We start from the raw sequence: 11,127 nt of genomic DNA on the forward strand, positions 1-11,127 counted from the left end.
ATCTGTAAAAGGCATCACCATAACTGAACACTGAAAACTAGGTCTACCCTTTTTCCAGAAGACTTTTTTTAAAAACCCTTAAAAAGAAAAATCTTCTGGTTTATCTCTTTTGTGAAAGCAATTTGCTATTCTTTCTTGGGGGTATGTTTTCTGCTGTCCTGCAGTGTTCCAGATTCTTCTGCTGTTTGCCCACACATAGGACTCTCAGCAGGCTTCTCCACTGGGCAAGGAGTACATAGCCAAGCTCTACTTATTTCTTTTGATCTGCGTTCTGAGATATTCCACCTGGGGAAGATGCTAGGGTGGAAAAGAACAAAGTCCTGCTGGACAGCTGTTCCTCTTACACTGTGTCTTTTCTTGACAAAAATCATCAGAAGTGTTGTGGAGCAGCGCAGACTCTTTCATTAGCTGCGTGGGCTTCCTAACAGAGCAGCTCTCCCCAGAGTTATCACTCATTAAGGTATTGTGAATTGTTAAAGATCAAGGATTTTCAGTGTGGCCAGGGGCTTTATTAGAATGGTCAGCTAAGTTTGTGATCTGAAATCTAGCAGAGCAGTTTTAGGTTAAAAACACTTCTTTGTTTTGAGACAGGTCAAGCTTACCTTTCATCCATGGTTATGTTTTGAGTCTCTATAGATAAATACCGATGAGAGGTCCGAGGTCTTTTGCTGATGGTTTTTTTTTAACCCTGACCTCTTGCTGTGTGCCTGGCGTTGTGCTGCCTACTCGCTTTTGCATAGTGAGAATTACTTGGGTTCAAAAGATTCTGTAGGATCCCAGTACATTTATTTCAGAAAAACCAAGTAATGGGGAAAAGAAAATAATTCTTTTATAATTCATTACTGTAACAGAAGCAGTTACTTTGGTATATTTCAGGTAAGTTTTCCTTGTGCATTTCTTCATGGCTGTAAACAAAGTATGCATACACTCCTGGTACTTTTTTTTTTTTTTAATTAATTAACTTATTTTTGGCTGCGTTGGGTTTTTGTGGCTGCGCGTGGGCTTTCTCCAGTTGTGGCGAGCAGGGGCTACTCTTCGTTGCAGTGCGTGGGCTTCTCATTGTGGTAGCTTCTCTTGTGGCGGAGCACGGGCTTCTAGGCACGTGGGCTTCAGTAGTTGCAGCACACAGGCTCAGTAGTTGTGGCTTGTGGGCTCTAGAGCGCAGGCTCAGTACTTGTGGCGCACGGGCTTAGTTGCTCGCGGCATGTGGGATCTTCCCGGACCAGGGCTCGAACCCATGTGCCCTGCATTGGCAGGCAGATTCTTAACCACTGCGCGACCAGGGAAGCCCCCGGTACTTTTTTTTATTCAGTGATACATCATACATTTTCCCACATGGCTGCAGTCTTCATAACCAGTATTTTTTTTTAGATTTTTTTTTTCATATGGACCATTTTTTTTTTAATTTAAAATGTAGCCTTTTATCTCCCAATTCATCCCACCACCACCCCCCACAGCTTTCCCCCCTTGGTGTCCATATGTTTGTTCTCTACATCTGTGTGTCTATTTCTGCCCTGCAAACTGGTTCATCTGGACCATTTTTCTAGGTTCCACATACATGCGTTAATATATGATATTTGTTTTTCTCTTTCTGACTTACTTCACTCTGTATGACAGGCTCTAGATCCATCCACGTCTCTACAAATGACCCAATTTCGCTCCTTTTTATGGCTGAGTAATATTCCATTGTATATATGTACCACATCTTCTTTATCCATTTGTCTGTCGTTGGACATTTAGGTTGCTTCCATGACCTGGCTATTGTAAATAGTGCTGCAATGAACATTGGGGTGCATGTGTCTTTTTGAATTATGGTTTTCTCTGGGTATATGCCCAGTAGTGGGATTGCTGGGTCATATGGTAATTCTATTTTTAGTTTTTTAAGGAACCTCCATACTGTTCTCCATAGTGGCTATATCAATTTACATTCCCACCAACAGTGCAAGAGGGTTCCCTTTTCTCCACACCCTCTCCAGCATTTGTTGTTTGTAGATTTTCTGATGATGCCCATTCTAACTGGTGTGAGGTGATAGCTCATTGTAGTTTTGATTTGCATTTCTCTAATAATTAGTGATGTTGAGTAGCTTTTCATGTGCTTCTTGGCCATCTGTATGTCTTCTTTGGAGAAATGTCTATTTAGGTCTTCTGCCCATTTTTGGATTGGGTTGTTTGTTTTTTTAATATTGAGCTGCATGAGCTGTTTATATATTTTGGAGATTAATCCTTTGTCTGTTGATTCATGTGCAGATATTTTCTCCCATTCTGAGGGTTGTCTTTTCGTCTTGTTTGTAGTTTCCTTTGCTTTGCAAAAGCTTTTAAGTTTCATTAGGTCCCCTTTGTTTATTTTTGTTTTTATTTCCATTACTCTAGGAGCTGAATCAAAAAAGATCTTGCTGTGATTTATGTCAAAGAGTGTTCTTCCTATGTTTTCCTCTAAGAGTTTTATAGTGTCCGGTCTTACATTTAGGTCTCTAATCCATTTTGAGTTTATTTTTGTGTATGGTGTTAGGGAGTGTTCTAATTTCATTCTTTTACATGAGGCTGTCCAGGTTTCCCAGCACCTCTTACTGAAGAGACTGTCTTTTCTCCATTGTATATCCTTGCCTCCCTTGTCATAGATTAGTTGACCATAGGTGCATGGGTTTATCTCTGGGCTTTCTATCCTGTTCCATTGATCTATATTTCTGTTTTTGTGCCAGTACCATATTGTCTTGATTACTGTAGCTTTGTAGTATAGTCTGAAGTCAGGGAGTCTGATTCCTCCAGCTCTGTTTTTTTCCCTCAAGACTGCTTTGGCTATTTGGGGTGTTTTGTGTCTCCATACAAATTTTAAGATTTTTTTGTTCTGGTTCTGTAAAAAATGCCCATAACCAGTGTTTTTAATGACTGTGTTATAATCCAGTGTGGATGTCACAGTTGCCTAATTATTCCCCTATGTTAGGCAGTATCTAGTTTTTTCTATTGTAAGCACTGTTGCAGTGAATGGTATATTCATCAATACAGTTTTTCCTTTTGCCAGTAGGATGGGTTCTCAGTATAATTACTAGGTCAAAGGGCATGAACATTTTAGCGGTTGATAAATATTGCTAAAGTGCTTTCCAAGAGAGGAATACCAATTTGTATGTTCGGGTGCTGTCTTTTGTTTATATTCTAATTGGCCATGTTTCTGATTGCTATTCTTTCCTCCCGTGTGTTGAGATTTAAACCTCTTCCTATACATTATCTATCCCAGTGCTGTCCAATAGAATTTTCTGCAGTGATAGAAATATTCTGTAATCTTCTCTGTCCAGTACTGTAACCACAAGCCACATGTGGCCATTGAGCATTTGAAGTGTGGTTAGTGTGACTGAGGAACAGATTTTTTTTTTTTTTTTCTCCTGGCCGCACCACTCGGCTTGCGGGATCTTAGTCCCCCAACCAGGGATTGAACCCAGGCCCCTGCAGTGGAAGCTCGGAGTCCTAACCACTGGACCACCAGGGAGTTCCCTGAGGAACAGAATTTTTAATTTAATTTAAAACTAAACAGCACATGTGGCCAGTGGGACAGCACAGCTCTAAACCCATTTTATACCGTGGGCGTGTCTGCTACTTTTCACTCTTCTACTTGGTTGGATTTGCCCCCTTGCACGCTGCTTCCCGACCCCGGCTGGAGTAGTTTTTTTTACCTAAACTTGGCCTTCTGGACTAGTTAGGGACAGCAAGCACACTTGTTTTTTTCACAAGTAATGTCCGTGTACTCAGGGACCTCACTGCTTCCCTGTTGTTTAACCCAACAGTGTGAAGACTAACCGGTTTACTCTCCTGCCTAATGTGTGCATTCCTAAATAATGTCATCCTTCTTAGTCAGCCATGTACTTTCATCTCCCTTTAGTTGGTTGCTTTTCTGTTATTAGTAGTTTCAGCTTTTCAGTCAAATATCTGATACTGATGTATGTTCTGTTTAGCAGGGACGGTAAGAGGCCAGCTAAATGGGTCAGAAGGCCAGCTAAATGGCTCATCGACAGCACACAGTGAAATGAGAGGTATACTGTTTCCTGTTCTACTCTTTGTCAGTTTGTCAGCAGAAAATGCTTTCCCAGAACTTAGTTAAGACCTTGGAGAACCTCTCCTACCTGTTAAAGAGTCTATATTTTCCTACCAAGTCTGTTACAAGTTTCCTAGTATCTTGTGTCTTGTCTTCTGAAGGGTTAAGCTTGACTTTAATTTCTGCAGCTTTAGATGTGTAAACCTGTTTTGTGAAACTTCACTTACTCTCTCCCTTCTCTCTCTCCACAGACTGTAGTACATGAGAGGGCTAGAGGAATCACCACCATTAGACCAAGCTGTAAGGGCCTACCGTGGACAGTGTTTAACAAGTAAACTCACAAGAACCCAAAGCAGCTCCTAGGAAGTACCAGAACACAGAGGCTGAAGGCCGGGGTTGGTGGGCGGGTGTCGCAGCTTATCCCTTCGTGCTGCGCCGGCTGGTTCCTGATCCTCCGCGGCCTGTTCCAGTTCAATACCCAAGTGACAAGGGACCCGGAAGTCGCCCTGCCCCACCCCCAGGCTGGACAGGCCTGTGTCCACACGGCAGATCCACGGGACATCTCTACTGACTATGGCCACAGCTCTGCATGAAGGACTCGGGATCTAGATGCCACGGGATCGCCGCGGCCCTTGTTGCAGTTTTGTACTCTATACTTGGTTTTTCAATTAAGCTTAATGGCTTTTTTAAAACATGGCTTGAAGCTCTAGTTTTCTAGATCTTTTACAGTGTACAGTATTTTACATAATTGAGCTGTATTAAAAGCTTGTTCATTTACTTCCCAGGGCCCCACCTCTACTTTGAGTCACTTTAGAAAACTCCTAACCTGCAAAGGTACAAGCTGAATTTAAATTTTAAAAGTTCTCTTCTTTCACCTTGGGGAAAGGTGATCTCATTCTTGGGACAACTACTTATTTTTACCTGATTCCTCAGCATTGTCAATTCCTGTTTCCCTTCTTACCATAAATCCTAGAACTACAGTTAGTGTGATGTAGGATTTTAGTTTTGAATCCTCCTGTAAAATAACTCCAAGACCTAAAAGGCAATTTATTTATGAAATTTATTTTCTTATATAAATTATGTATTTCTCTGGGCAGACAGCCTTCACCTTATTGCACTAATAGCACATCTGTAATACCAAGCTACAGGACAAGTCTTAACAAGGTCTGTATTCAACGTAGCACTTGTCTACCAGGCACTGTAGAGGAGGATGAGGAAAAGCCAGGATCCATCCCAGGTGAAGAAGGGGGAGGGGGCAGTGTGTCTCCCCTTCTGACAGTTGGTTTTCTCCTGGGAAGGGGAACATGCAAAGTTATGTCTGGATTTTGGAAGTGGGAGGAGATCTTGGAGGCTGAGAAGCCCAGTGCAGCACTGCAGCTCGGCTCCCTTCATCTCTGAGGGAAGCAGGGACTCCTCTTTCACTCATCTGTAACACATCACTGTGGCCTAGCTGATGCTTTGGGGAAACGGGGCCAGGGGTCATCCTCGAATCAGCAGCAATTAAGAACAGGCCACACACTGCCACAGTGTGGGGGTGTCGTCCTGGCCCCAGGGACCTGAAAGCTGTGTATCCTAGGGGGAGGTGGCACTCAAGACCCAGAGCTGGCTCTGGAAGTCTCTCCATCTAATGGAGCTGGGGATGATGCTTGGACATCCCCACGACCACACTTAACTAGCAGAGCTCTGGTGCTGGATCTTCTAACCACTGGTCAAAGCTGTAATGAGACCGAGTCTGTAGGCAGAGTGAAGGGATGCCTGAGTGAGTCGGAAGGGGGAGGAGCATGGGGCTGGGGGCGGGTAATGGGCAGTGACTGCAACGTGATTAGGCCCTCCTCGCAGAGGGAGGCTGGGCGGAACAGGGAGTGGGGTGAGGAGGGGCTGCAAGCCCCCGCCTGGAACTCCCCTCACTCTGCCTTTGAACTGCACTGAAGACAAGTTGCTCACGTTCTCTAAAGCACATTCTTGATACGGGGGTGGGGGCTTTGGGGGGAAGCGGTGATTTGGTATCGGCCGAGAGCCACGTTAAGCCTTCATGAGCGCGGCCACCACGGCCTTGGCGTTGAGACTGCGTAGGTCACAGTAGGTCTGGCCGGTGCCCACAAAGACGATGGGTTTGCTTGTGATGTAGGTCATAGAAATAGCAGCTCCCACCTGAAGCAGAGAAAGGGGAATACCCAGTCAACCCCAGGCCACTCCTTGTCACTCCCTTAGCAACAGGAGGCTGTGGAGCCAGTGTGCCCTTAGAGCCTCTGCTCCCTTGTGAAGGATGGCCATTCCCGTCTCCCAGTCCCACTTTGCCCTGTGTCCTCCATATTTACCTTGTCGTCGATGGTATCAAATTTGGTAAGGACAATGCCATCAATGAGCCGAGGTGTCTGGGCCATAGAATGGTCAGCCAAGGCTCTGTTGAACTTGACCTGGAAAGGAGGAACATGACGTAAGTAATAAGATGCACCTAAAGTGGCCAAAGCTGAGGTTGGAAAGGGAACCAAGCCCTAGCGCTCACCAGCTGGTCCACGGCCTCATTGCCTACTAAGGCCTCCCCCACAAACAGCACCAAGTCGGGTGTGTTGACAGTAATGAGCTTGGCCAGGGCAGTCATCAGAGGGGCATTGTCCTGCATGCGGCCAGCTGTGTCCACCAGCACCACATCAAAGCCTTGGTTACGTGCTAGAGAGAAAAAAAGAGGTCAAGTCAAAACTCCTGGACTGTCACGTTTCCAGCTTTCCTCTCAGGAAGTCCCACACTGGCCATATTAGAAGTCTACCTGTTTATTTTCCTTAGGTTACAAGGTAGTGTAAGAAAAAATTCCCATACTCGGCCATCAGGCATATTTAGGAAAAGGATGGCGGTAGGATAAAGGTGACCAAATAGAGATAAACAAATATACTAGGTTGCCTGCAACTACACTTGTTACCCCAAAGCAGAGCACGGCACGTCACTAATCCTGACCTGTCACTGAGCAGAAAGTTGGTGGTAGGGTAACCCTGGTCCTCTGCAAGTTCCAAGAGAACCCAAGGAGAAAAGGGGCCCAGACAAGCCCCCCAGCTTTCTGTGCACTGTACCAAAGGCAATGGCTTCCATGGCGATGCCAGCGGCATCCTTGCCGTAGCCCTTCTCAAACAACTGCACCATGGCGCGGCCACCGTGATTCTCGGGGGGGTGCAGGGCGTGCAAACGCCGGGTGTGTGTCCGCAGCTGCTCCACAGCCCCAGCACGGAATGTATCACAGGCAGCAATGAGGACACTGAAGCCATTCTCTAACAGCCAGAAGGAAATCTGCAAAAGAGGCAAAGAAAACTGTCACCTAGACCCAGAGTTGCCAGGAAATGCAGAGTGAAGAAGTGATGTCAGAGACGGGCTGCGGAACTGCACCGACCTTGGCAAGGTTAGTAGACTTGCCCACGCCGTTCACACCACAGAAGGTGACCACGTAAGGGCGCTGATGACGCTGGGCGTCCATGATATCCCGGAGCATGTCCACACGGCGCTGTGGCTGCAGAATCTGCACCAGGGACTCCTGGAGAGCTAGCTTTACGGTGGAAGTCACCGCTGAGGTGGGGGGAGAGGTACATATACCCGTGAAGCCCCAGTAATGTGCTCCAGGAATGCCCAGCCCCTTTCTGAGCTAAGGGAACTAGGAGCCTGCCCAGGAATCCTAAGCACTTTACAAGTATTAGTTCATTTAAATCCTCCTAATTTAGAGGTCATCAACACCCAAAGTCTAAGTTACGAAACAGAAATTTAGATGTTACGGGATCTGTCAAAAGTCACGCACCTAGGAAGAGTGGAGGTGGACGCGGCGGCCTGCTGGGGTGCGTAACGCCCACCCAGCACTTCCAGGCCCAGCGAGATACTTACTGCTGAACGTCCCCATCACCTTCCCCTCCAGCTTGTTCGCAACAGATTCACAGAGTTGGACTGCAATGTCTGCTGCCACGTTCTTGGCTGAGAAGAGGGGCACAGGCGCGGTATGAGTGCTCCAGCAGCAGTGAACCACCCCTGTGGTACCGCCATTCTGCCCCGCACCGTCCCTACCCCAGAAACACGAGTCCACCCGTTGCTGACTCACCAATGAGGTGGTCACGCATCTTGTCCAGCACAGATTCCATGTCTTCACGACTCAAGCTCTTGGAACCCACAAGGCCCTTCAGCATCCCGAACATGCCACCCAGAGTCCCCTTGGTAGCACTGCAGGCACAGAGGGTCACAGGTGCACATGTGGCCAGCAGGCAAGTCTCCTCGGTTCTGGAGCCACACCCACCAGCCACCACCTGGGATCCCCTACCTAGGTTTGGTGGAGTTTTGAGCGGCCCCTTCGTCATCTGAGCTGCTGCAGTCCAGATCCTGAAGCTGCCTCCCAGACCCAGTCCCTCGAATCTGGAGGGTATGTGGAAAGGAAGGAGATGGGATCAAGAACACGATGGGCTGTGGGGGGAAAAGCCTGGATTTACCCTGTCTACACTGCTCTCCACCTCTTCGATTCAGGAAGCTCCCAAAGTAACTCACCCCTCAGAAGCTCCAAATGTAACTCACCCCTCGCTCCAAGAAGTCAACAGTACTGCCCTCCTCATCTCCCCTTCCTCCCCCATTTCTTATTGACATTGGCCTTCACTCTGGCCCTGCTGCCTCTTACCAAGTTGATGTCCTCGGGCGGGGCCCCCTCGGGGGCCCCGTTGGCGGTCGGAGCGCTGTAGTCCAGGGCTTCCTTGTTAGCAGAGCCACCCAGCGCCCACACCCGGGGCGCTTTTTTGCCCTTCTCCTTGGGAGCGTCTGACTTACTGGACTTGCTGCAAAGGGTTACAGCACAAAGGGTTCCGATGAAGAAGCAGGAGAGGAAACATCCACCCCAGAGACAAGGACTCCCTCCCCACAACGTGTCTAGATAGCAGTACGTATGGCAAAAGCTGGAATGCTCACCTGGACTTCTCCATACCCCTCCCATGCTTCTGAATGAACTCTTCTCGCTTCCTGCGGATCAGTTCCTCTTTGGAAAGTTCTATCCCGTTCTCAGGCCCCACTGGGAGACCAGACTTTTCTGCAGGGACTGCTTTGCTGGTAGCCAAAGGGCCATCAGAACCTGCCAAGGAGAAAACTCACTGGGGAAAAAAAGACCAAATTCCAACAAAATAGACAAATGGGGAAAAGCCTTCCAAATCAGTAAGACGAAACTAGGAACACACATCTGGGGGATCGCGAGGACCGGGGACGATGGTGAGGGTGGTGGGCACCCGAGCGAGGGAGGCACACAATGACAAAGGCAAGGGCGGGGAACCACTCCAGCCCACCTTAACAACTTCTCATGCCCCCAGGTGTCCAAGTTCAAACTCACCTTCCTTCTTGGCCCCCTTGTTTTTTTTGCTGTTCTTGGCTTTTTCCTTAGGCTTTTCACCCCGTGTCTCAATCATGGACCTCACAGGTTTCTTGGCCTTTTCAGAATCTTCAAATTTCTTCATGGTTGTGGGAGCACGGACCTTACTGCTCTCCTCTGCTTCACTGAAGAGAAAAGGGAACAGTCCAAATCCAGGAAAAGGGCCCTCACACCCAGAGGACAACCAGAACTGGGCAGCAAACTCAGGAGTGCCTTTCAATCCACAACATACTACCCTTCACCCACCCTCGGGAAGGAAGGAAGCTCAAGTCACAGAAATTGATTTTGGAGAGGGGAGGCCTCTCACCGAAGCAGCTGCAGAAAGTCATTTTGGAAATCAAAAGTGCCATTCAGTAGACTTAAGGCACTTTGCTGTTGGATCTCAGTGCGGTACTTGTCACGAAACAGCCGGTGCACATCGTCTATCAGCTTGTCTACGTACGTCAGTGTTAGGATCTTCTGAAAACCTACCTGTTCAGGGAAAGAAACAGAGCCAAGAGATCTGCTCACATGCCAGCCCAGAACAGAGGGAAGCCAACTCAACCTAGGCCTTCAGAGACTGGCTCAGCCACCTGGCAGGTTTCCCTGACCTGAGGAGCAGCCAAGCCCTCTGACTGGGCCCGAGAGCGTCTCCCCTTTCCCCCTCCACCCTCCGTGTCTTCTCAGTTACTTCATCATAAACACTGGGTGCAATTAATCAGGGTTTTCTGAATAATCAGGACTCCGTGGTGACTGTAATCATTGCCCCTCTAAAATACCCCCACTTACCACAAACACCAGCTCAAACTGGTTGTCCAGTTTATACTTGAGCGTGAGTGCCTCATGGGTGAAGGAGTTGTTACCTCCCCTTTCCTGGAAAAAGAGTATGTCTCAGAGTTCAGACTGTCCCAACACCTAGACTTGGGCCTCTCCAGAATTGCCTTTGGAGAAGAACTAGACATTCCCCCAAACTCAAACCTGTCCCCAGAGCGAGAAGATTCAGGGGAGCTGCTCTTCAGCATTCCTTCTGCGAGAAAAGGAGAGAGCAAGCCTGGGGGAAAGGGGCAAAGAGGTGGGAGGGGAGGACACGTGCGAGCCAGAAAGGAAGGAGTCCTCATCTCATATAAACAATCAGACTTACTAGCAGCTGTACACTATCTACAGTTCTTAAAGGACGTTTTCCCATCCATGATCTCACCCGGCCTTCGAAACAACATAAAACCAAGCTGCTGGGGGCGAATGGAGGGAACGACGGTAAGTCTCAATAGGCTACGGATTCCGGCCAGAGTCCCAGAAAGAGGAGGGGGAGGGGACAGCGCAAAGTTGCCGGATGGTCTGATGGGGGCGGGAGAAAGAAGTGGAGTCACAGTTACGAGTGAGCGGCCAGTTTGAGGTGGGCCGACGGGGTGGGAGGGAGGCACGGGATCAGTCGAGGGGGACTAGGGACCGGGTCAGGGGGACGAGCCCGGAGTTCTGATGCCGCGGGGGCAGTACCTGCAGCAACACGGAACGAATCAAGGCGTTAACTGGCCCGGTGCATGAGTCGCTCACGCCCTGGAAGCACCAGAGCACGAGCCCGCCTTTGGAGAAAATGGTGAAGAAGTCGAGCATGGCGGCAGCGGGAAAGGAGCCGGGGCCGGCGCCGGGAACTCAGGCCGCGATCGCCGCCGCTTCCTGCTGCGCCAAGAGCGGGACACGTCACACCAGCGGCCCCGGAAACCTGCTCAGCCGCACTTCCGCTCAGCGCAGTGGC

General features: G+C 48.6%; 2 protein-coding genes across 10 annotated transcripts in view; one reads left to right on the plus strand and one right to left on the minus strand.

The window, feature by feature from the left end:
* Nucleotides 1-4,801, plus strand: part of FAM118B (family with sequence similarity 118 member B) — a 51,844-nt gene extending 47,043 nt beyond the window's left edge. For 6 of the 8 annotated variants that reach the window (XM_082340580.1, XM_082340587.1, XM_082340584.1 and 3 more), the window contains 2 exons: nucleotides 3,945-4,022; nucleotides 4,276-4,801. In XM_082340580.1, coding sequence (XP_082196706.1) covers nucleotides 3,945-4,022; nucleotides 4,276-4,289 — 92 coding nt within the window. In that variant the 3' untranslated portion in view covers nucleotides 4,290-4,801. Of the gene's footprint in view, nucleotides 1-851; nucleotides 896-3,944; nucleotides 4,023-4,275 lie in introns of those variants that run through there. The other 2 variants (XM_082340586.1, XM_082340585.1) reach the window with 2 other exon arrangements.
* Nucleotides 4,802-5,065: 264 nt separating this feature from the next.
* On the minus strand, nucleotides 5,066-11,111 carry SRPRA (SRP receptor subunit alpha). Of its 2 annotated transcripts, XM_082340552.1 has the most exons (14): nucleotides 10,869-11,111; nucleotides 10,164-10,247; nucleotides 9,703-9,866; nucleotides 9,357-9,520; nucleotides 8,945-9,104; nucleotides 8,661-8,814; nucleotides 8,313-8,404; nucleotides 8,097-8,215; nucleotides 7,886-7,972; nucleotides 7,404-7,576; nucleotides 7,090-7,303; nucleotides 6,531-6,694; nucleotides 6,343-6,441; nucleotides 5,066-6,175 (listed from the first exon to the last, which is right to left on the minus strand). In XM_082340552.1, the coding sequence occupies exons 1-14, from the start codon at nucleotides 10,983-10,985 to the stop codon at nucleotides 6,047-6,049; spliced, it is 1,920 nt and encodes a 639-aa protein (XP_082196678.1). In that variant the 5' UTR covers nucleotides 10,986-11,111; the 3' UTR covers nucleotides 5,066-6,046. The 2 variants fall into 2 exon arrangements, with proteins under 2 accessions (XP_082196678.1, XP_082196679.1); XM_082340553.1 differs by lacking the exon at nucleotides 10,164-10,247.
* Between the last annotated feature and the right edge of the window lie 16 nt (nucleotides 11,112-11,127).

This window comes from Balaenoptera borealis (assembly GCF_965194805.1).
Source record: "Balaenoptera borealis genome assembly, chromosome: 11".
In the NCBI taxonomy this organism is placed as follows: domain Eukaryota; kingdom Metazoa; phylum Chordata; class Mammalia; order Artiodactyla; family Balaenopteridae; genus Balaenoptera; species Balaenoptera borealis.